Genomic DNA, 22,437 nt, shown 5'->3' with positions numbered 1-22,437 from the left:
TGGAAAAGTATTTGGAAGAATCAAGTAAAAATTCTTTTTGTTTTTAAGCTAGGGATGAGCTAGACATGTTTGCAGGCAGGAGAAAGAGGTGCTGAAAAGGAATAGGACAGCAGGGCTGGCTTCTGGGCATGTGACCTGTGCTCAGAAGGGCACTGCCCTTGGCCTTAATGCTCTGCTGTCGCTCTCTTGAAATTCTTACTATTTTTTGAGCCAGGACCCTGCATTTTCATTTTGCACTATGAAAGTGCTTCATAAGATATATGTAGGCTGATTAATGCCCTCCAAAGGTGCCCACACCCTAATCCCCAGATCCTGAAAGTATGTTACCCTATGTGGCGAAAAGGACTTAGCAGATGTGATTATGTTAAGGATTTTGAGTTGGGAAGATTATTTTTGATTATCTGGTGGGCCCAATGGAATCACAGGGATCTTTACAAGAGGGAGGCGGTAGAGTTAGGTTTAGAAAGAGAAGGCATGTGACAACAGAAGCAGAGGGAGTGAGTGACAACAGAAGCAGAGGGAGTGAAACGTGACAATATGATGCACGGTCATGAGCTAAGGAATGCCTGGCCTCTAGAAGCTGGAAAAGGCAAGAAAACATATTGTCCCCTAGAGAAAGCCTCTAGAAAGAATGTAGCTCTGCTGATCCAGTTTGGACTCCTGACCTCCAGAACTGTAAGATGATAAATTTGTTTTAAGCCACTAAATCTGTGGTAATTTGTTATACAAACGGTGGGAAACTAATACACACTGCATAAATGTAAGGTGATGTATTATTAGTTTACTAGAAATCAAGAATATTAATAAAGCTAATAGCAGCTGTCATTTATTGAACATTTCTTTTTTTTTTTTTTTCCGGTACACGGGCCTGTCACTGTTGTGGCCTCTCCCGTTGCGGAGCACAGGCTCCGGACGTGCAGGGTCAGCGGCCATGGCTCACGGGCCCAGCCACGCCGTGGCATGTGGGATATTCCCAGACCGGGGCACAAACCCATGTCCCCTGTATCGGCAGGCGGACTCTCAACCACTGCGCCACCAGGGAGGCCCTGAACATTTCTTTTATACTAGGCACCATACTAAGCCCTTTATGTTTATAATCTTATGCAATGCTAGAACAATGTTTCAGGTGGGTATTAGTGTGTTTACTTTATAGACGGACAAACTGAGGCTCAGAGAGGTTAAGTAACTTGTCTAAAGCCACATAACAAACTAGGATGTTTTAGAGGTGGGAGCTGAACCCAGTTATCACTCCAAAATTTTCTGTGTGTTCATCCCCATTCCCAGATTTTATTATGAACTTGGGTTACGTCCCATCCTTTGTGTTTGTAATTATGTATGTAATTATGTATATAATTATGTTTGTACGTGTCAGCATAGGAGTGGGAGCTGGACGAGGCAGAGGACGACATCCACGTCTGGGGCGTATAAGATGAAGGAGGAGCCGAAGCCATCTCCACAAGTCGCAGGTGGCTGGCTCATCCAGGCACCCGCGGTAGATGTGAGGCTACAGAAAAGTGGGTGAGACAAAGAAAGCGCCCGACACTTAAAAAATCGAAGAGCCCTCGTTTCTCATTTGCGTAGATCCTGGAGCCTCGCGGCCGTCCGGTGTCAGGGGGCGAAGACACAGGGTGGGGCCCCTTTGCTCCGTTTCCAGGAGCAACTAACTGCCAAGGGAAGGGGCGCAGCGGGCGGCCGGCTGCGAAGGAGGACGCTCCCTCCCACCGGCCCGCACCGCCCACACAGCCTCTTGTTTTGGAGGCCCGCGTGGTCCCCAGTCATTGGCCGCCTTGCAGTCCGAAGCCCCGGGGAGGCGGAGCGGTCTCCGCAGTTGTAGTTCCCGGGTTCCCCTGCCGCCGGCCCCGCCTTCCGGCCTGAGGCGCCCTCCCGGCCGCGCGGGACCACAACTCCCAAAAGGCCTCGCGGTCGGAGGGGGCGGGGCCGGCGCAGGGGAGGCCGGGGGCGGGGCCGCCTGGGGGATGAAGTCGGGGGCACTCGACTCACCAGCCTCGCTCGCAGCTGCCGGGCGCCAGGCAGAGCGTCCCCTACCTCCCGACGGGCGTGCAAACCTCTGACCCTGGAGTCTCTCGGCCGCCGGGAGTCGTCCCCTTGGGTCGTCGCCCGGGCCGCCCGCCGTTCTCCGGCCCCGAGGGGCCCGGCCGGCCGCGGCGAGGGGAGAGGTCAGCATGAGCCGGGGGGTCGGGCGGGCCGGCGCAGGGCAGGGGGCGGCGGCCGCGTTGCAGCTGCTGGTCACCCTGAGCTTCCTCCCGAGCGTCGTCGAGGCCCAGGTGAGCCCGAGTGATGGCGGCGTGGGGACCCCCGGCCGAAAGCCGGCGGCTGCAGCGGCGGCGACCGGGCCGCGGCTGAGGCGCGGGAGGGCCGGAGCCGCAGCCCGGCGTGGTTTCTGGCGAGCGGAAAAGATGGGGGGGCGGGGAGGGGGGCTGAAACCGTGATCGTTGAGCCCAGGAAACGCCTGCGAGCCGCTCGCGGCGTACGGGGCTGGCGACACTCCTGGGGTGATGGCAGGAGAATGAGGAAGATGGTGACGGTCCCCGGAGGTGTTTTCGTTTCTGTCTTTCTGATGTTTAAGCGGCTGAGAGTGTGGCGGGAGATGGGACGGGAATGAAAACCTCCGCGGCTGTTTTGGGAAGAGAGCACGCAGAGAAATGGGGAAGTCCTCCCTGCGGCGAGCTCAGGGGGTCGGCGGGCAGGTGGAGAGGAGGTGACAGACCCCGCGGGCCTGCAACAGCCGTGTGGATCGCGAGGGGGACGAGACTTAACTTCCTCGACTTTCGGACTAGAGAACCCCTCGCATCTTCCCTCGCTCAGGACCGCCGTATTTTTACCCAGCTTGTACTCGGTCTGCTAAGTGGCGTCGCCAGGTGAGCCCAAGTACGAGACCGGAGGTCTGTGTCTGATCTTGTGGCTCCATCAGCAGTGAGGTGCTGGCTGGTAAATTAGGGTTTGGGGGTTGTCTTTGTGAGGCGTATCTTAAGGAAGGGTTCTCAATATGCTGGAAATCAGAGCGTTAGCTTCCCGCAGCCTTTTGCCTTAAGAAAGGTGTTTGCTTCTTTTTCATACAGGAGAATTTGAGTAGACCTCTGCCAGGTGCTCTCTTGCCTGCACCTGCTCCAAAGTGGTAAAACCGCTAAAAGCAAAAAACACAAAAGGTGTCTCAGGTGGCCCGATAATGAGGGAGACGTCGATTGAAGCAATTAATGCTGATTGTTAAGTAAAATTGAAGATAACTGAGGGTAACCGTGTAAACATGTTTTTCTCACTTTTTATTCGGTGTCATAGTGTTATGGTGTTCTGAATCCCGAATATTCAGTTTCTGTCCCTGTTTGAAGTTTTTTTTTAAGATTTTTTTTTTTTGGATGTGGACCATTTTTTAAGTCTTTATTGAATTTCTTACAATGTTGCTTCTGTTTTATGTTTTGGTTTTTCGGCTGCGAGGCGTGTGGGATCTTAGCTCCCCGACCAGGGATCAAACCCACACCCCCTGCACTGGAAGGTGAGGTCTTAACCACTGGACCACCAGGGAAGTCCCTGAATATTTTTTAAATGAATGATTTGACAAAAATAAAAGGGGCAGACTTTTGGTTTGGGTGGGGAGGGGGGATGTTAAAAATGCAGATTCTCTGGGTCCATTACCAGATGTTCTGATTTAAGGGATCTGAATGTGAACCAAGAATCAGTATTTTAAACCAGCCTTGCAAGTAACTAATGCAGTTACCCTTGTAACTATCTTTTAACCCCACTTGGAAACACTGAAATAGATAGTGGCAATCTGGGCATATCTACCAGACTTACGAAAAGTATATTTTCCAAATTGTCTTTGGCAAAATTATTTTCTAGTTATTAGTGGGTCGTTTCTTTTTGAGTAGAATTTACATTTAGCTATTTTTTAAAATTTTGATTTTTCTCATTTTCTCTTTATATAGCATATATTAATTGTATACTTTATTACCAATGTAGAAGCTTTGTTTTAGGTTCCTATCACTAATTATGTGTATTAATGCTTTATAGTTCCATGTGTACTTTAAGTTTTATTATATCCAAGTGAATATATGTAATTTAAGTTTCATTATGTCCAAATGAATATATATAGTTCAATAGTTAAAGATTTGCACATATTCAAGGTAGCATTGTACCAAACAGTCCTCAAAAATGAATATATATGTTTTTTGTTTCCAGTGGTACTTTCTAATATAGTGTTGGATCATATTTTAGATAGTACTTTAATCTGTAACATGTTTAAATATACATTATCTCATTTTATTTGACATATCTGTGGGCCGATTGAGGTAACTGACGTTAAGAGAGCTTACATGATAAATATTACACTTGTTAAGTAAGTGAACAAGATTAGACTGGAGCCCCAGTAGGCTTCTTTCTGGTTTATACAGTGCATCTCAGCGTGCTTGCTTCTTTGCGGTATAGAAATAGAGCAGAGGGAGACCCAGGAAAATAAAAAGATGGAACCAAGCCAGTTCTTTCTCTTCTCTTTCATACACTAAATTGGAAGAAAAACGGTAAAGAATAAAGGGAAGAATTAGATTTTTTAAAAAGTACTTCTATTCAGAAGAACTTAGTTAAGGAGATGAATATTTTGAATATTATCTCCTTACATTAAAAGCATAAAATTATTTTTAAGCACACGAAATGACAGGCATTTGTACACCACATACCCCATGTTTTATAAATGAAATGCAAATGTGCTTTGTATTATGGCAAAACATAGGAACTAAAAACATAGTGCATACAAGTGATATAACAAGTTAATCTTCCTGTAAAGAAATAACTTCAGTCAGATATATTTTTAAATTTTTTAAAATGCATTTCTGAGGTGGCAGGAAATCAAGGAATACATAAAGCCGCCCCGCACCCCCCCAGGATGGAAAGCCAGAACCTTGAGACTCAAACAGTGCTGCTTCAGTCCCATTACCTTGAGGACTTCCCCCGAACTCTGAACACCTTGAGCCTTCTGCTTTAACAACTGCATGGAGTGGCGTGAACAAATAAAGCGTGTGTCTGCCCAAAGAGAGGGAAATAAAAGGAGGCCCCACCATAAAGCTTGGGCTCCACAGAGCTACATCTTCAATACAAGGGTAAATGAGAAATGAAACCCGCCACGAGTAAGGGGAAAGTGAAGAAACTTGCTAGGGGAAGGGGGAAAAAAAACCGCCTTGAGAATTTGTAACCATGAACCAGCCCTTATACAGGGCAAATTCATGCCACCTGTACTGGGAAAAGCTTTAAGTGGGAAATTTAATTTGTAGCAGCCTCAGGTTGGTACGCTCCCAGTTTACTGGTAAAAGCAAATATCCAAATATACTGGGATTTATTTTCAACCCAGGCCCTAAAGAATTCTTGAAGATAAAGTGTCAGGAAGAATAAGCTAATAGTCAAAACACACAAAGGCACCATGAATGAGATATTAGAAATATAGATTATAGAAATAGACCTATAATGACCTTAGATTTTGAAAATATCAGACATAATTTAAAATCACTGTTTAATGTGTTTAAATAAAAAGCCTTGAAAGTATGAAAAAGAACAAGAAATTTTAAAGAATTACCCAAAAGATTAAAACATAATGAAATAGAAGTTCTAGAAATGAAATTAAGAAATCAATGGATGGATTAAATAGCTGATTATACCTAGCAGAAAAAAATGATTATTGAATCAGACATCCATTTAATGTACTTTTCTTTCTACTTGACCCTCCAACACCTCCTTTTCCATCACTTTTAGCTTCATACTTCACCAACAAAGTTGGAGTAATCAGAATAATCCACATCTGTCCACCTACTAGTCCCTGACACACATAATTTGACTTCCTGTAGATTACCATGGATGAACTGTTTGTGCTCTTATCAAAGGTCAATCCCTCCACTTGTATTTTAGTCCCATTCTTTCCAGTTCAAGGACATGGCTTGAGCAAATCTTCCCTTTCTCTCCTGGATCATTGATTTTTCCTGCTCTAATGGACTGTTACTGTCATCATAAAACATGCTGTTAATTCTACTATTTTAAATTTCTCTCTTGAGCCACCCATCTCTTCTGACTCTGCTCAGTTTTTCTTTTCCCCTCTATAGAAAAACTCCTCAAAAGAGTTACCTTTATCTTTCCTCTTCTGATCATTCAGCCCATTGCAGCCTGACTTTTGGCTCTACCACTTCTTTAAAACTGCTCTTGTCAAGGTCACTAATGTCTTCCTTGCTGCTAAAGCCAGTAGTTTAAAAAGCTAAGGTTTAAAAACTATCGGCAGGGCTTCCCTGGTGGCACAGTGGTTGGGAGTCCGCCCGCTGATGCAGGGGACGCGGGTTTGTGCCCCGGTCCGGGAGGATCCCACATGCCGTGGAGCGGCTGGGCCCGTGAGCCATGGCTGCTGAGCCTGCGTGTCTGGAGCCTGTGCTCCGCAACGGGAGAGGCCACCGCCCAAAAAAAAAAAAAAAAAAAAAACAATCGGCAGACTTTTTCACAGCTCACCACTCACTGTCCTTGAAATATGTTTCTTGGTTTTTTTTTTCTTTTTTTGGTTTCCAGGATAGTATACTTTTCTGATTTTTTTCCCTGTCTTTCTGCAGGCCAGTCTTTCTTAGAATCCTTTGCTTGTTCCTCCTCTGTCCCTAACCGCTAATGCTGAACCTCAGGGTTCAAATCTTGTAGTCTTTCTTCTCTCCACCTTTGTCATCTCATTTAGTCTCTTGATTTTAAATACTATCTATATAACTGACTTTCAGAATCTCCAGACTAGGATTCTCAGCTCTAGATCCATACATCCAACTACCTTTTCAACCTCTCCACTTGGATAATTAATAGGTATCACGAACTTGATGTATCAGGAACCGAATTCCTGATTTTTTTCCCCCCTCAAATCTGTTCTTCCCACAGTCTACTCCCCCTTAAACCTATGCTGCAGCCAAGCTGACTTCCCAGCTGTTCCTCAAACACGGCAAATGTGTTCTTGCATTGAGACTCTTGGACTAGCAGTTTCCTCTGCCGAGCTAACACTCTTCTCATGTATTCATGTGGTTCACTCGCTCACTTTCTTAGGTTTCTGCTAAAGCGTCACCTTATCTGCCATGTCCACTTACCTAAATTGTCGCCTTCCCTGACCATACAATATAAAAGAGAAACCCTTCATCCTTGCCTTGTACTCCATGTTCCTTTTAGGCTTTGCTTAAAACTCTTCCAGTGGCTTCCTGCCTCACTCAGTGTTGTGCACGGTACAAAAACATACTTGCTCTTTATCCCCTATTCCTGGCACGAAGCTCCTAAAAGCCTTGCAATTTCCTGAGAAATAGGGGTGCCCCTTTCAGTCGTAGCTGAGTTTATGCTAATGAGGTGACTTAGGTGGGAACCCCTAGAGAGCTTCAGGATGAGCCTGGTGCAGAAAGGCCAAGTGCTTAGAGGACTGGAACTTTCGGCCCTACCCACTGATCTCCAGGTTCGGGCAAGGGGTGCTGTAGATTGAGCTCTGTAAAAACTCAGAACAGTGAGATTCGATGAGCTCCCAGGTTGATGAACGCATAGACTGGCTGGGAGAGCAGTGCAGAGGCACAGAACTTCTGCACGCTGCCCCCTCCCCCCATACGCCAATCAGTACCTTGCCCTGTGCATCTCTTCCGTTTGGCTGTTTCTGAGTTGTACCCTTTGCAGTAAACCAGTAAACGTAAGTAAAGTGTTTTCCTGAGTTCTATAGGCCATTCTAGCAAATTATCAAACCTGAGAAGGAAGTTGTGGGAACCCCTCTCTATAGCCGGTCTGTCAGTTACAGGTGGCTTGGGGCTGGCATCTTAAGTCGGGGCAGTCCTGTGTGTCTACACCCTTAATCTTTGGGGTCTGCTCTAATTCCATGTGATATCAGAATTGAATTGGGCACCCAGTTAATGTTGGAGAGGTGGAGAATTGGTTGGTGTGAGAAAACACCAGACTCAGAAAAGCCACAATCTTAATAAAGGTCCTCTAATTCTCCTTTTACCTACTATGTAGTCCTCCTTATTGTTTCTCTGAGCTGTTGGGCAAGCTTACTGCCTCAGGGCCTTCGCATTTAGTATTCCCAATGCCTGGAATGCTTCTTCCTCTCCCAGCCCCCCTCACCACCACCCCCCCACCAAAAAAGCATTGGTTTGCTCCTTCCCCTCTAAGTTTTGCTGAAATTTCAGTTGGACCTTCTATAATTATCCCTGTTTAAAAATTTAGCAGCCCCGATTCTGTAACACCTGTCTCAATTCTCTAGTTTTCTTCCATATCACTTTATTACTATCTGACAGACTCTATACTTTGGTCATTCATTTGTTTTTCTCTTCTATGAGAATTCTCTTTCTTCTAATATTACATTCCCAGTAATTAGAACAGTGCAGGGCTTATGTTAGGCTCTCAATAAATATGTTGGATAAATGAATAAATGAATGGAAGAGAAGTGCAAGTAAGTTATTCAGAATGAACCCCAGAAAGATAACAGGATGGTAAATGTTTAAGAGAGCTTAAGAGATGTGAAGAATAGAGTAAGAAGGTCTGATATGATGACTGGAGTTCCAGAAGGTTAAAACAGAATAGGGAAAAAGCAGTATTTTTACTGCATGTCAATATGAAAAAGACAACCCAATAGAAAAATGAACAAAAGATACAAACAGACATTTTACACAAGAATAGAAATGTTTTATAAAACATTAGAATTTTGTGCCTCATTAGTGCAAAAAAAAATCAGACCCTTTCATGCTTACTAGATTGGCAAAAATGAAAACAGATTAATGTAAAATATTGGTGAGGATATGATTCAACAATAACTCCCATCCACTGTTGGTAGGGTTGTAAACTGGTACAACTGTTTTGGAAATAAGCCTGTCATTCCCTAGTAAAACTGAACATGTACTTCTAGTAATTCTACTCCTAAGCATATAACCTGGAGGATGTTTTACACACACATATATATCAGGAGATATGTACAAAAATGTTTGTATGACATTGTTCTTTAGCTGATTCTGGAAATAACCTAAATATGAATTGTATTAGTTTCCTATTGCTGCTGTAACAAATTTACAAACTTGGTGGCTTAATATAACACAAAGTTATTATCTTATAGTTCTATGCCCAGAAGTCTGAAAATTGGTCTTAAAGGTGTGATAAAGGTGTGAACAAGGCTTCTTTCTCCCTTTCTCTAGGGGAGAACTGTTCCTAGCCTTTTCCAAGCTTCTAAAAGCTGCTGTGTTCCTTGGCTTGTGGCCTCTTCCTCCATCTTCAAAGCCAGCAGTGTAGAATCTTCCAATCTTCCTCTGACACACCTGTCTCCTTCTTATAAAGAACTTTGTATTGGTTCCACCTGAATAATCCAGTGTAATCTCACCATCTTAAATTCCTTAACTTAATCACATCTGCTAAGTCCCTTTTAACATAGTCACAGGTTTCAGAAATTAGAGCATGGACATCTTCGGGGGGCCATCTCTCTGCTTACCGTATATAATAGATCAACAATAGAACAAATAAATTGTGACATTTTCAGATAATGTAACATTTACAGCAGTGAAAATAAATGAGCTACTATAAAATTCATCATCTTGGATAAATGCCAAAGTAAAATGTTAGCAAAAGAAGCACATCACAGAAGAAGTCACACATTAGATTACGTTCATGTTAAAGTTCAAAAACAGGAAAGAATAACCTAAGTACATTGTTTAGGGATACATATGTGATGAAATTATAAAGAAAAGAAATAAACGAAAGTAAAATTTTTACCTCTAAGAGGAGGGAGATGGATATAATTAAAAAGGGACTTCAAAGATACTGGTGGTATTCCATTTCTATTTATTTAGAAATTTTATTTAGATATGATTGACATAATACTGTATCAGTGTTAGATGTACAACATAATGATTTGGTATCTCTGTATATTGTGAAATGATCACCAGAATAAGTCTAGTTAAAACCCATCACCATACGTTATTAGAATTTTTTTTTCTTGTGATAAAAACTTTTAAGATTTACTTAGTTAGGAAGTTTCAAATATATAATACAGTCTTATTAACTGTAGTCACTGTGCTTCACATTACATCCCCCTGACTTTATAGCTGGAAGCTTATACTTTTTAACCCCCTTCCCACATTTCCCTGAACCTCCTACCCCAGCGCCTCTGACAGCACTAATCTGTTCTCTGTATGCATACACTTAGATTTCTTTTTGGTTTTTGTTGTTGTTGTGTTTTGTTTAGGCTCCACGTGTAAGTGAGACTGTATGGTATTTATCTTTCTCTCCCTTAGTTCAGTAAGCATTATGTCCTCAAGTTCCATCCATGTTGCAAATGGCCAGGTTTTATTCATTTTCATGACTGGATCTATTGTGTATATATACCACATTTTCTTTATTCATCCATCAATGGATACTTGGATCGCTTCCGTACTTGGTTATTGTAAATAATGCTGCAGTGAACGTGGAGCTACATATATCTTTTCAAGTTAGTATATTTGTTTTCTTCAGTTAAATACCAAGAAGTGAAATTGTTGGATCTTGTGGTAGTTCTATTTTTAATTTTTTTCTAGGCCCTCCATACGGTTCTCCATGGTGGCTGCACCAATTTACATTCCCACCAACAGTGCCCAAGGGTTTTCTTTCCTCCACATCCTCACCAACACTTGTTACTTCTTGTCTTTTTGATAATAGCCATGCTGACAGGTGTGATGTGATATCTCATTGTGGTTTTGATTTTCATTTCCCTGATGATTGGTGATACTGAGCACCTTTTCGTGTACCTGCTGGCCATCCATATGTCTTCTTTGGAAAAAGGTCTGTTCAGATTCTCTGCTCATATTTTAATCAGATTATTCTTTGCTGTTAAATTGTGTGAGTTCTTTATATATTTTGGATATTAACCCCTTACTGCATATGATTTGCAAATATTTTCTTCCATTCCATAGGTTGTCTTTTCATTTTGTTAGTGGTTTTGCTTTGCTGTGCAGCTTTTTTTTTTGAAGTTTTTTCTTTTTTTTAATTAATTTATTTATTTTTGGCTGTGTTGGGTCTTCATTTCTGTGCGAGGGCTTTCTCTAGTTGTGGCAAGCGGGGGCCACTCTTCATCGCGGTGCGTGGGCCTCTCACTATCGTGGCCTCTTTTGTTGTGGAGCACAGGCTCCAGACGTGCAGGCTCAGTAGTTGTGGCTCAGGGGCCTAGTTGCTCCGCGGCATGTGGGATCTTCCTGGACCAGGGCTTGAACCCGTGTCCCCTGCATTGGCAGGCAGATTTTTAACCACTGCGCCACCAGGGAAGCCCTGTGCAGAAACTTTTTAGTTTGATGTAGTCCCACTAGTTTGTTTTTACTTTTGTTGCCTTTGCTTTTGGTGTCAAATCCAAAAAATCATCACTAAGACTGATGTCAAGGAGCTTAACACTTGTGTTTTCTTCTAGGAGTTTTAGGGTATCAGGTCTTATGTTCAAATCTTTGATCCACTTGAGTTAATTTTTGTGTATGCTGTAAGATAATGGTCCACTTTTCATTCTTGTGCATGTGGCTGTATGCCTGGTTTTCCCAACACTGTTTATTGAAGAGACTATCCTTTCCCCATTGTGTATTCTTGGCTCTGTTGTCATAAATTACTTGACTGTATATTTATGGGTTTCTTTCTGGGCTTTTTATTCTGTTTTGTTGGTCTGTGTGTTTTTGTTTTTCTAGGTTTGCAATATAGTTTGAAATTGGGGCATATGATGCCTCCAGCTTTGTTTTTTCTCAAGATTGCTTTGGCTGTTCTGGGTCTTTTATGATTCCACACAAATTTTTAGGACTCTTCTATTTCTGTGAAAAATGCTGTTGGAATTTTGATAGGGATTGTATTGAACCTTTATACTGCTTTGAGTACTATGGACATTTTAACAATATTCTTCTAATCCATGAGTATGGAATAGCCTTCCACTTATTGTGTCTTTAATATTTTCCATAATAAATTATAGTTTCTAGGTCTTAAACCTCTTGGTTAGATTTTTTCCTAGGTGTTATTTCTTTTTGTTGCAATGGTAAATGAATTGTTTCTTAATTTCTCTTTCTGATAGTTTGTTATTAGTGTATGGAAGCACTACACATGATTTTTGTGTATTGATTTTGTATCCTGGAACTTGTTTATTAGTTCTAACAGTGTTTAGTCTGAAATTCTTTAGGATTTTCTGTGCATAATATCATATCATCTGCAAATAGTGAAAATTTTACTTCTTCCTCTCCAACTTGGGTGCCTTTTATTTCTTCTTCCTGTCTAATTTCTATTTTTTAAAATTTGGTTATATACAGTGTTTGTCTTAGTAGTAGCCTTTAACAGTTGGAAATAAGTTCACAGTAATTTTGTATGCCTTACTCCAGCCCCTACGCAATTAAAATTTTTAAAAATACTGTCGTTTACTAACTAAAAGTTAACAATTTAAGAAGAATTTGTAAGAATGAGCAGTCAGTGGGTAAAATATTTTTAAAGCCTAGAAAGATTTTTGGTGTGTATTTTGTTTCCTCTTTTCCCCCTTTTATTATTTAGGGGCCTAGAATTTGAAGTTTTGTAAGCAGTAAGCTCAGAGCAATGGAATGAAATTTGGTGGAGTTAGTGACAGGATCTTAGTAAGTGGGATAGCAAAGCATAGAAGAACTTCAGAGCCACAATTATTGATAATGATTCCTTTTCTTTATCTCACGATAATATAGCTCTAACTCTTTATGTTGTAGGGAGTTTGGCGACACATTTATACTCCTAGGGAAAAAGCGTGAGACAGAAACAACTGGGAAGTTTCCATTTTTTGATCGTTCTTCACATATATTCCTCTTGTGGATCACATGAATAACCTTTAACAGGCTGAGTCGCATTTTTTTTACATTTTAATTTTAATTGCGATAATTGTAGGTTCCATGCAGTTGTGAGAAATAATACGTAAAAATGTCATTTACCCTTTATCTAGTTTTTTCCAATGTCCACCACCAGTCAAGATACTGAAAAATTTCATCACTGCAAGGATCCTTTCTGTTGCCCTTTTATAACCACACCTACCTCCTTCCTACCTTACTCCCCCCATCAAGCTCCCATCCCCTTCTCCAGTCCCTAAGCGCTGGCAACCAGTAAGCTGTTCTCCATTTCTAAACTTTTGTCATTTCAAAAATGTTCTGTCGGGCTTCCCTGATGGCTCAGTGGTTAAGAATCTTCCTGCCAGTGCAGGGGACATCGATTCAAGCCCTGGTCTGGGAAGATCCCACATGCCACGGAGCAATTAAGCCCGTGCACCACAACTACTGAGCCTGTGCTCTAGAGCCCACGAGCCACAACTCCTGAGCCCGCGTGCCTAGAGCCCATGCTCCACAACGAGAGAAGCCACTGCAATGAGAAGCCTGTGCACCGCAACAAAGAGTAGCCCCCTCTCAACGCAACTAGAGGAAGCCCGTGCATGGCAACGAGGACACAACACGGCCGAAAATAAAATAAATAAAATAAAATAAAATAAAGTTATTTAAAAAACGTTACATGAATGAAACCATATGGTATGTAACCTTTTGGGATTGGCGCTTTTTCACGCAGCTTAATTCCATAAAGATTCATCCAAGTTGTGCATATTAATGAGTCCCATTTTTAAATTTAGCTGAAGAATGTTTTATGGAATTTTTAGACTCTGAACTCCCTTTGTAAATATCAATTTCTCTTCGATTAATGTATACTTTGAGTAGTGGATAAAAGCATAGATTTTAAAGTGCAGTAGACTTGTGACTTAAGTCTCATGTCTACTTTGGAAAAATTATTTTAACCTTGCTAAGCCTTAATATCCTTACATGTAAAATGAGGATAATAATACCATTTCTTAGGGTATTTAAAGAATAAATGAGTTAACATATGTAGTGGTCTTAGCATCATGCCTGTCACGTAAGTGTTCCATAAATGGCAGTCTAAAAGAAAGAGTTACTACAGCAGTATTATTACAGCCTGTGATTTCTAGGTTAATCTTGGAAGAAGTTGCCTTAGCATTCCAATGACTATTTGGATTTTATATATGTTTAGTCAAGGGAGAAAGCATTCAATAGCTTTCTTTTTGACCGCTGAACAAGAATGTTTAGTTCTTCAGAATGGGTATATCTAATCCTTCTATTGCTTTTTATTTAATTGACCATTGTAAAAAAGTGACTGCTTTAAATGTTATATATCTTAATCAGCAAATACTAACGAAGTTGAATGCATAATTTAGCTTTTTATGTAACAGTACAGATTTGTTAAGATTGAAACATCAGTAGTTTACATCTTTTCAATTATATACATGTTTCCCCCTAGGTCACCGGTGTCCTGGATGACTGCTTGTGTGATGTTGATAGCATCGATAACTTCAACACCTTCAAAATCTTCCCCAAAATAAAAAAGCTGCAAGAACGAGACTATTTCCGTTATTACAAGGTATGGTTATAATTTCAGATTCCGTTGGTACTAAAGATTTTTATATAGCTCTCTACAGGTGCGACTCTTTTGGAAACCCATTTCTACTCAGCACCCTGTGTGTATCCTTTATCATTGGAATGTATTAAGTATTGCAGTGAAAACCTATTAGTCTTTTTGAACCCTAAGAATCTGAACTCCCTTCTTATGTTTGGGGGATTTCTCATTGTTCAATTTGGGTTTTGAGGCAGAGACTCCTTCTTCTAAAGAAGTTGAAAATGCCCAGGACTTATTTTATCAGTCTTCCTTGTAACTTAGGTTCTGTTATCCAGACACACCTACCCAGGCTCTGAGTTGTGCTGATGGCATTGTCGTGTGCTGTCGTTGTTAGTGGTACACGGTTCCACAGCAGCATTTGTTGGGTAGCTCACTGTGACAGGTGGCAAAGCAGCCTGAGGATAGCAGCAGAACACCATCCATAGTAATACTGCAGCATTGGTTCTTAAGTCTAACAATAGTCCACGCTGGACCGTTTCAGAATAACCAATGGTAGGTTAAAGGCAGTAGCAATAACACAAATTCAAAAGAACAATGGTTTAAAAGCTGCTGTTGTGTTCTTGCTCTCAGTATTTGGTTGGGTTTATAATTTCTTTGATTTTCATTTTTAGTTTATTTTAAAAAGTAAGCATGATTTCCTTTTTTATCCTGTTACTGTATAGGTTATCTTAGTCCTTTAAATATATTTTATACATTTATTTATGTATTTATTTTTGGCCGCGTTGGGTCTTTGTTGCTGTGTGCGGGCTTTCTCTAGTTGCTGTGAGCAGGGGCTACTTTTCGTTGTGGTGCACAGGCTTCTTATTGCAGTGGCTTCTCTCTGCGGAGCATGGGCTCTAGGCGCACAGGCTTCACTAGTTGTGACACTTGGGCTCAGTAGTTGTGGCTCACGGGCTCTAGAGCGCAGGCTCAGTAGTTGTGGTGCATGGGCTTAGTTGCTCCTCGGCATGTGGGATCTTCCCAGGTCAGGGATCAAATCCATGTCCCCTGCATTGGCAGGTGAATTCTTAACCACTGCGCCACTAGGGAAGTCCCCAGTCCTTTAAATATTTTTGAAGGTTAAAAAATAAAACTTCCCAAATAATGTAAGTTGTGCAGAAAGATAACAAAGTCAAAACCTAAAGATTTGGGAACCCATCCCCTTTTCCCATCAGCCCCAAGAATATACAAAAAAGTGAATGTTTCTCCTCTATACAAAATCCTTTAGGAATACAGTTGCCATAAACTTACTTCAAAAAGAAATCTATACCTAAGCAAACTATTGTCTAACATTCTAGACATTTTACGTACAAACAACACAAGTTCCAATAGCTTCTTCAGATTCCCACTCCTATGTCTATAAGTCTGTCTGCATTTGTAACTGCTTTCTCTTGCTTCCTTTCTACTGCTAGGCTTAACCATATGAAATTGTTGCTTTTAGAGATCAGAATGGTTGAATGTTGCCAGTTTCATATGGTTCAGTCTAATACAGAGAAGGAAGTGTTCCTTCTATCAAAGACCATCCCTTCACAGAACGTCCAGATCACATGTCCACTCAATATGTCATGGCCCTCACTCTTTCACACTTACCTTTTGGGATTATATCTTCTGTTTCTGTATCCCCATAGATCTGGTCAATAGTAGGCACTCAAATATTTGAATAAATGAATGAATATCTCATTGAATCTTTATACTGAAATCCTGTTAGATCAACATTATCCACATTTTCCAGAGAATAAACAATGGTTTAGGTATCCTAAGGTAGGGTACTTTTGTTGGCTTACAAACGAAAGAGAAGTTTTATTAAGAAAAGGTGTGGAGCAGCTCACAAAATTGAAAGATAAGCTGAAGAAGCATATTTCAGAAAAGACAGAAATTATAGCAGGAACTAATGGCCATTCTCTTTATGATACTGCCAAAATTTTGGATCAAATTAACCATTTTCCCATATTTTAATATTACACAAGAGTCAGATTTCTGGGAGAGAGGGTATGAATTGGTCTAGGCAGGGTCATATAACCCCACCACTTGACCAAAGGACAATTTGGTTAATAGTCCTGTTTGCATTTGCATATTGTTTCTCCAAGAGAAATTAGGGGATGTTACAGAAGGAGGAAAAATGAAAGTTGAGTAGGCAAAAATAACAATGTGGTCATTGGCTAGCCAACATACAATTCATCATCATACATGCAATTTAAAAAATGTTCCAACCAACATAATGAAATTACTGTGTGTGTAACTGGAATATATTCGTACCCTTTCCCAAAGGAGGGTAATGCAATGATCTAGTTAATCCAGTTATCTTCAAGTCTAGGATATGTGGGTGCTATCTACTCTTCTTGTAGTTCTGTCAACCTGTGAATTCAAAAAAAAAAAAAAAGGAAATTTGACGTAGAGTACATTAGTGGTGGAAGAGGAAAGCTAAGAGAAGAGGTTAATTTTAAACACACATACATGCTTATGATTCAGCAAGCAAGGAAATACAGGTAGAAGTAACAGTCTACCTCTATCAACCAGTCACTTGGCTGCTGTAGCTTGTATTTATATTTTCTCTCTTCTATCCGTTACATTCCTTTATTTGCCAAGTATTTATCGAATAATTACTCTGTAGCAGAGTGTATTCTAGGTGCTGTGGATACAATAGTGAATAAAACAAAGCCTCTCACCTTATGAAACTTTTTATATGATTAGGGAGACAGACAATAAACAAGGAAACAATAAAATAGCATTTACTTTATAATCATAGGAAATTACATGGAGAAAAATAAAATTGGAGATAGAGGATAATGGGGATGGAGAAGGTAGGTAGCCCTATTTTAAAGAAGGTGGTCAGGAAAGGAAGACATTCCTGCTTTGCCATTTGAGCAAAGACCTACCTAATGTGAAAGAGTCACCCGTGACAATCTGGAGAAAGAATATTCCAGGGAAGGGGAGTTGAACTGCAGGTATAAAGGCGCAGAGTGTTTGAAGACCAATATAGCTGGAGGAAAGTGAATGAGAAGGAGATTTGGAGAGGTAGGTAGGGGCCAGATTAAAAAAAAAAAAAAAAAGAATTCCCTGGTGGTCCAGTGGTTTGGACTCCGCGCTCTCCCTGCCAAGGGCTGGGTTTGATCCCTGGTCGGGGAACTAAGATCCCGCAAGCCACTTGGGGTGGCCAAAAACAAACAAACAAGAAAACCCCTATGCTTTCATTTAAGCATTTAAATCAAAATTTGAGAATTAAACAATGACTTAATAAGGCCCTGTAGTTTTTTGGGTTTTTTTAAACCACAGTGAGGCTTTTGGATCCAAAGTGTGATAAGAAGCTATTGGAGGAATTTGTACAAAAGAGACTGTATGGGTGTGAGAGAGGAAACAGAGAAAGCACTTCTGAGGCTATTGCAGTAGTCCAGCTGAAAGATGATACGGATTTGGAATAGGCTGGTAGAGTTGGAAAAGGTGAAAAATGATCGAATTAGTGCCATATATGAAAGGTAACACGGCAAGCTCTTCTGATGGATTGAATGTAAGGTGTGAGGGTAAAAGTGAACTCAAAGATGATGCCTGAGTTTTGAGCATGTTACCAAAAGTAAAATATATATATCATGGCCAAGTGGATTTCATTCCAAGAATGTAAAGATGAGGCTTTTAGGTCTTCAATAAGATTTAGTACACATTCCTGATTTTTTAAAACGTTGACAAAGTAAGAATGACGGATACTTCCTTAACATGATAATTTCAACCCTAACATCAGCACTGCCAGCACCTTACTTCTGGGGAAACACTAGAGCAATTCTCCCTTAGGTCAGGAACCATGAGGAGGGGGTACCTACTATCTCCTTTACTGTTGGACCAAATTGGCCAGTATAGTCAAACAAGAAAAAGCAACTAGAAGCATAAAAATTTTAAAAGAATAAATAAAGCTATCTCCATTTATAAATGACAAAGTAGACCTAGAAAACTCTAAATTATTAAATGAACACAAATAATAAAAAATGCATTAAGATAGCAGGTTATAAATTTAATACTGAAAAATCAATATCTGCATAAATACAAACAATAACAAGTTAGAAGATATAATGGAGAAGAAATCCCCATTTCCATTAGCAAAAAAAAGATAAAATATATAGGAATAAATGTATCAAGAAATGTGCAAAATCTAAAGGAAGAACACTTCTAAACACTCCTGAAAGACATAAAACTAGGCTCAAACAAATGGACAGATGTCTTTCGTAGCATAAAGATGTTAATTCTCCCCCAAGTTAATATATAAATTTAATGTGAACCCAATAAAAATACATGTAGTTTTTTTTCTGGAGCCGGACAAGTTGTCACAGGTTAAGTTCCCTGGGAAGCTGACTCTGAGACAGTGATTAGTGTCCAAGAGGTTAATTAGGGACAACTCCTGGAACCAACAACATAGGGAAGGAAAAGGAAGGGAGGACGTCAGGACTGGGCAAAGGGAGAAGTAAAGCTGTGATGCAGCCTCAGAGAAACCTCAGGTGACCCTTTGGGGGGTAGTTCTTAAGATGGGATAACCCCCCAGAGCTGTCCCTACTTCAGGGGGATGTCTAGGCCTTTATATCCTTACACCAGTCATTGAATGAAGGGCATTGTAGGAAGGGGTGGTGCCACCTTGGGCAAAGTGGCTCTCTTTGGCTGCAGTGTTTCCAGGGCTGGGGTTGAGCCTTTCCTTCCTGAAGGGTGACCTGAGTAGTGTGTTGCAGCGTCTATCACAACCCACTCCTTAACACTGTGTATTAGTTACCTATTGCTACGTAACAAATTAGCCTAAAATTTAGCAACCTAAGCAAACTGAGAAGGTGGCATTTGAGGAAGACCTAAAGGGAATGAGAAAGCAAGCCATGTGGATATCTGGAGAAAGAACATTCTAGGCAGAGGGAACAGCAAGAGCAAAGGCCCCGAGACCATGGTGTGCCTCATGTATTTGAGGAACAACAGATGGGGCAGGAAACTAGGGAACCAGCCCACGGAAGGCATTCTCAGCCATTGAATTGGATTTTGAACTGAGCTGATTTTCAGAGGTATCGTATGTGGGGTGACAAAGAGAAGAGTCAAGGATGATGCCATGATTTTGGCCTGAAGAACTAGAATAATGGAGTTGCTGTTTACTGAGATGGCAAGAATTACTAGAGGGTAGAGCACGGTTTGGGAGGTGATAATAAGTTTGAGGTGCCCGTGTGTGTCCTGTGGAGATGCCAGGGAGGAGGTGGATTTACAAGCCAGGAGCTCAGGGGAACCTGCAATTCCCAAGCGTGCCAGGCGATCTTAAGCTTCTTTGCCTTTAGACATCCGGATCCCTGTGCCTAGAAATCTCTTCCTCTAGGAAACTTCTAGTCATACCCATTTTACGTGTTACCAAGGAGGCCTTCCTGAGACCCTGCAGGCACAGTTGACCACTCTCTCCTCATGTTGCCAGTCTCTACCTCTTTTTGCCTCTTCCTTGTAATGTGCTTATTCTTTACTTCACCTAGCATATATTTACTGAGGTGTGTATTATGTGTGCTAGGCACTGCGATAAAATAATCAGGCAAAATGCCCATCCTTACAGTCAGGGGTGCAGACAATAAATAATATTCAAGTAGTGATAAGTGCTATAAAAGCATGTGAAACAGCGTGTGGGGTGCGTATCGAGCACTACTTGAGAGAGTCTGGTCAGAAAGGTCTCTCTGCTGAGGTGATATTTGAGAGAGCCTTGGAGGAGGTGAGGGGATTGAGCCATAAAAGACCTGGAGGAGCCACCAGCACAGGCACAGAGAACAGCCACCGTAAAGCCCTGAGACAGGAAGGAGCTGATGTGTCTCCAGCAAGGCCATTGTGCCTGGAGGACTTTGGGAGGAGATAGGTCAGACAGGTGGGCAGGAGACCAGGCGATGGAGTGCCTGTGGATTTACTCTAAAGGTGAGAGGAAGCCACGGGATGGTTTTGAGCAGGGATTGGTATGCTCTGAGTTGGTTCAGAGAGATGATTATGGCTACTGTGTAGAGAATAGATGGTGGTAGGAGTAGGGAGACTCGCAGTAGTCGTGGCAGGGGCAGGTGGTGACAGAAGAGGTGGTGAGAAGCGAGTAATGAATTGTTTGCAGGGGATAAAAAAGGGAGGAAAGAAGAATAAAACTTTGATTTTTGGCTTGGGCAACGCATGTGGATGTCCTATTGAATTACCGTCTTGCTGTTAGGTTTAGAATATGAAAATCCAGAGTCTGTAGCGTGGTAAAGTGTTTTGCATGATCTTGTCTATCTCTACCCTCATTCCCTGTCACCCTCCGCCTTCCCCACTAAAAGTCAGCTAAACTAAGTCAGCGCCTTGTCACCTTTCCGCATACACGCTTCCACCAGCTAAAACACTACCTCCTCAGAGACCTGCATCCACCAGCCCCGTTATTTTCCATCACAGAACTCTGGATTTTCCTTTGTAGCACTTGGAACAACTTGTAATTAAATGAACATGCAAATATGTAATTCCTGTTCCCTCCAGGAAACTGTAAGTTGCAGGGGAAAAGTGCTTTTTCTGCCTCTGTTTCCCCTAGAGCCTACACAGTGCCTGATGCATAGTGGGTGCTCAGGGCACATCTGTTAAGTGAGTGGGTGCCTGGGAGAACTCAGTCAGTGAGGTGATGGTAAGGGGCTAGGAGACATTAGAGTGTCCCGAAATGCTTTCCAGGCTTTGCAGATGAGCAGTGTGCCTGGACTTTATTCCTTTTTGAAGTGTCAGAGGACTAACAGCAGTCATTTATTTTAAAAAATAAGTATTATACCTGGGATGTCTGAAAAACTTCAGTCATTTTAACTTCTGAGCTATATAGATGCCTCAGGATAGGATGCTTTTCCTTCACCACTGGGTCCCTGGAGCCCAGCACAGTGATACTTAGCAGTTCAGGACTGTGACACACACTGACTAATGCTCATTCATTCTTTCTCTCAAGGTCAACCTGAAGCGACCGTGTCCTTTCTGGGCAGAAGATGGCCATTGTTCAATAAAAGACTGTCATGTAGAGCCTTGTCCAGAGGTAAAATCAATTTTTTAAAAATTGAGAGAAGAAATGCTTTCTCTTAGACTTTTAGATAAGCACGAACTGTGCATTTTAGGCTAATGTCAAAGCATTTGGACTTGTCATCAAGTTCATATGGTCTCAGCTCTCTTCTTTTTAACCAGATTACAGAAGATTTATTCTGTACTTGCCACCAGAATGGGTTTGTAGACAGACTTGTATCCAGTGGTGTTGGTGACTGGATGTGGAAACATAGTCTGATTCTAAAATGGAGGCCTGTTCTAGGACTGGATCTGCAGTTGGCTCTTATTTCATGCTTCACTGAATCTGCATCTTGTTTCATGGGCAAAGAAAATGCTACTGCACCTTAAGTTTCAAATTTAGAGTGGGAAATAGAGTGCAAAAACTTGGGAAATTCAAGGCTTGGAGTTAGATCTTCCCTTGGTCTTGTTACGTTGGGTGGGGGGAAAAGGGCTGTACTTGTTAGTAACGGAAAGCTACATTTTAGACTTCGTTTTTTGACATCTAGCATAATTAATTATATCCCTCTTCAACAGTAATTAGTTATTTCCATTTTACTTTTTGCTTTTCTCACCTAACCAGTAAAGTCTAGTTTTTTGCCTTTAAAAACAGGAAAAACACATCTGAACCAATATTGTTTCTAAATGGAAAATTTTAAAAAAAATTATTTACATTTTCCTTTAAGAATAAAATGTTTTAACTTTTTAGTTTGAAATAATTTGAGACATACAGAAAAGTTGCAAGAATAGTACAAACGATTCCCATATACTTTTTATCCAGATTCCCCAAATGTTAATGTTTACCAAGTTTGTTTTATTATTCCCTCTATATGTATATATTAATATTATTATTATTTGAACCATTTAGGTATGTAACTAACATGATGATCTTTTACCCCTAAATACTCCAGTGTGTATTTCTTTAGAAACAAGATTATTAACCATAGCATAGTTAGCAAAATCAGGAAATTAACAGTTCTGCAATACCAAAGTCTATACTCTGTAGGCCTTAAG

At 41.2% G+C, this 22,437-nt stretch overlaps 1 protein-coding gene and 1 long non-coding RNA gene across 4 annotated transcripts in view; both read left to right on the top strand.

Annotated features, from left to right (window-relative positions):
- Window positions 1-993: 993 nt before the first annotated feature.
- ERO1B (endoplasmic reticulum oxidoreductase 1 beta) overlaps window positions 994-22,437 on the top strand; it is a 64,190-nt gene continuing 42,746 nt past the window's right edge. For 2 of the 3 annotated variants that reach the window (XM_033431282.2, XM_004271554.4), the window contains exons 1-3: window positions 994-2,285; window positions 14,278-14,397; window positions 21,338-21,421. In XM_033431282.2, coding sequence (XP_033287173.1) covers window positions 2,184-2,285; window positions 14,278-14,397; window positions 21,338-21,421 — 306 coding nt within the window. In that variant the 5' untranslated portion in view covers window positions 994-2,183. Of the gene's footprint in view, window positions 2,286-12,920; window positions 13,500-14,277; window positions 14,398-21,337; window positions 21,422-22,437 lie in introns of those variants that run through there. The other variant, XM_033431287.2, reaches the window with a different exon arrangement.
- Window positions 2,292-5,459, top strand: LOC125961123 (uncharacterized). Its single transcript, XR_007471452.1, has 2 exons — window positions 2,292-2,879; window positions 4,847-5,459. It is a non-coding gene; the product is annotated as an uncharacterized LOC125961123 (long non-coding RNA).

This window comes from Orcinus orca, chromosome 14 (assembly GCF_937001465.1).
Source record: "Orcinus orca chromosome 14, mOrcOrc1.1, whole genome shotgun sequence".
Taxonomy (NCBI): domain Eukaryota; kingdom Metazoa; phylum Chordata; class Mammalia; order Artiodactyla; family Delphinidae; genus Orcinus; species Orcinus orca.
The sequence above is the reverse complement of the archived record's forward strand: the minus strand, read 5'-3'. Positions and strand labels throughout refer to the sequence as shown.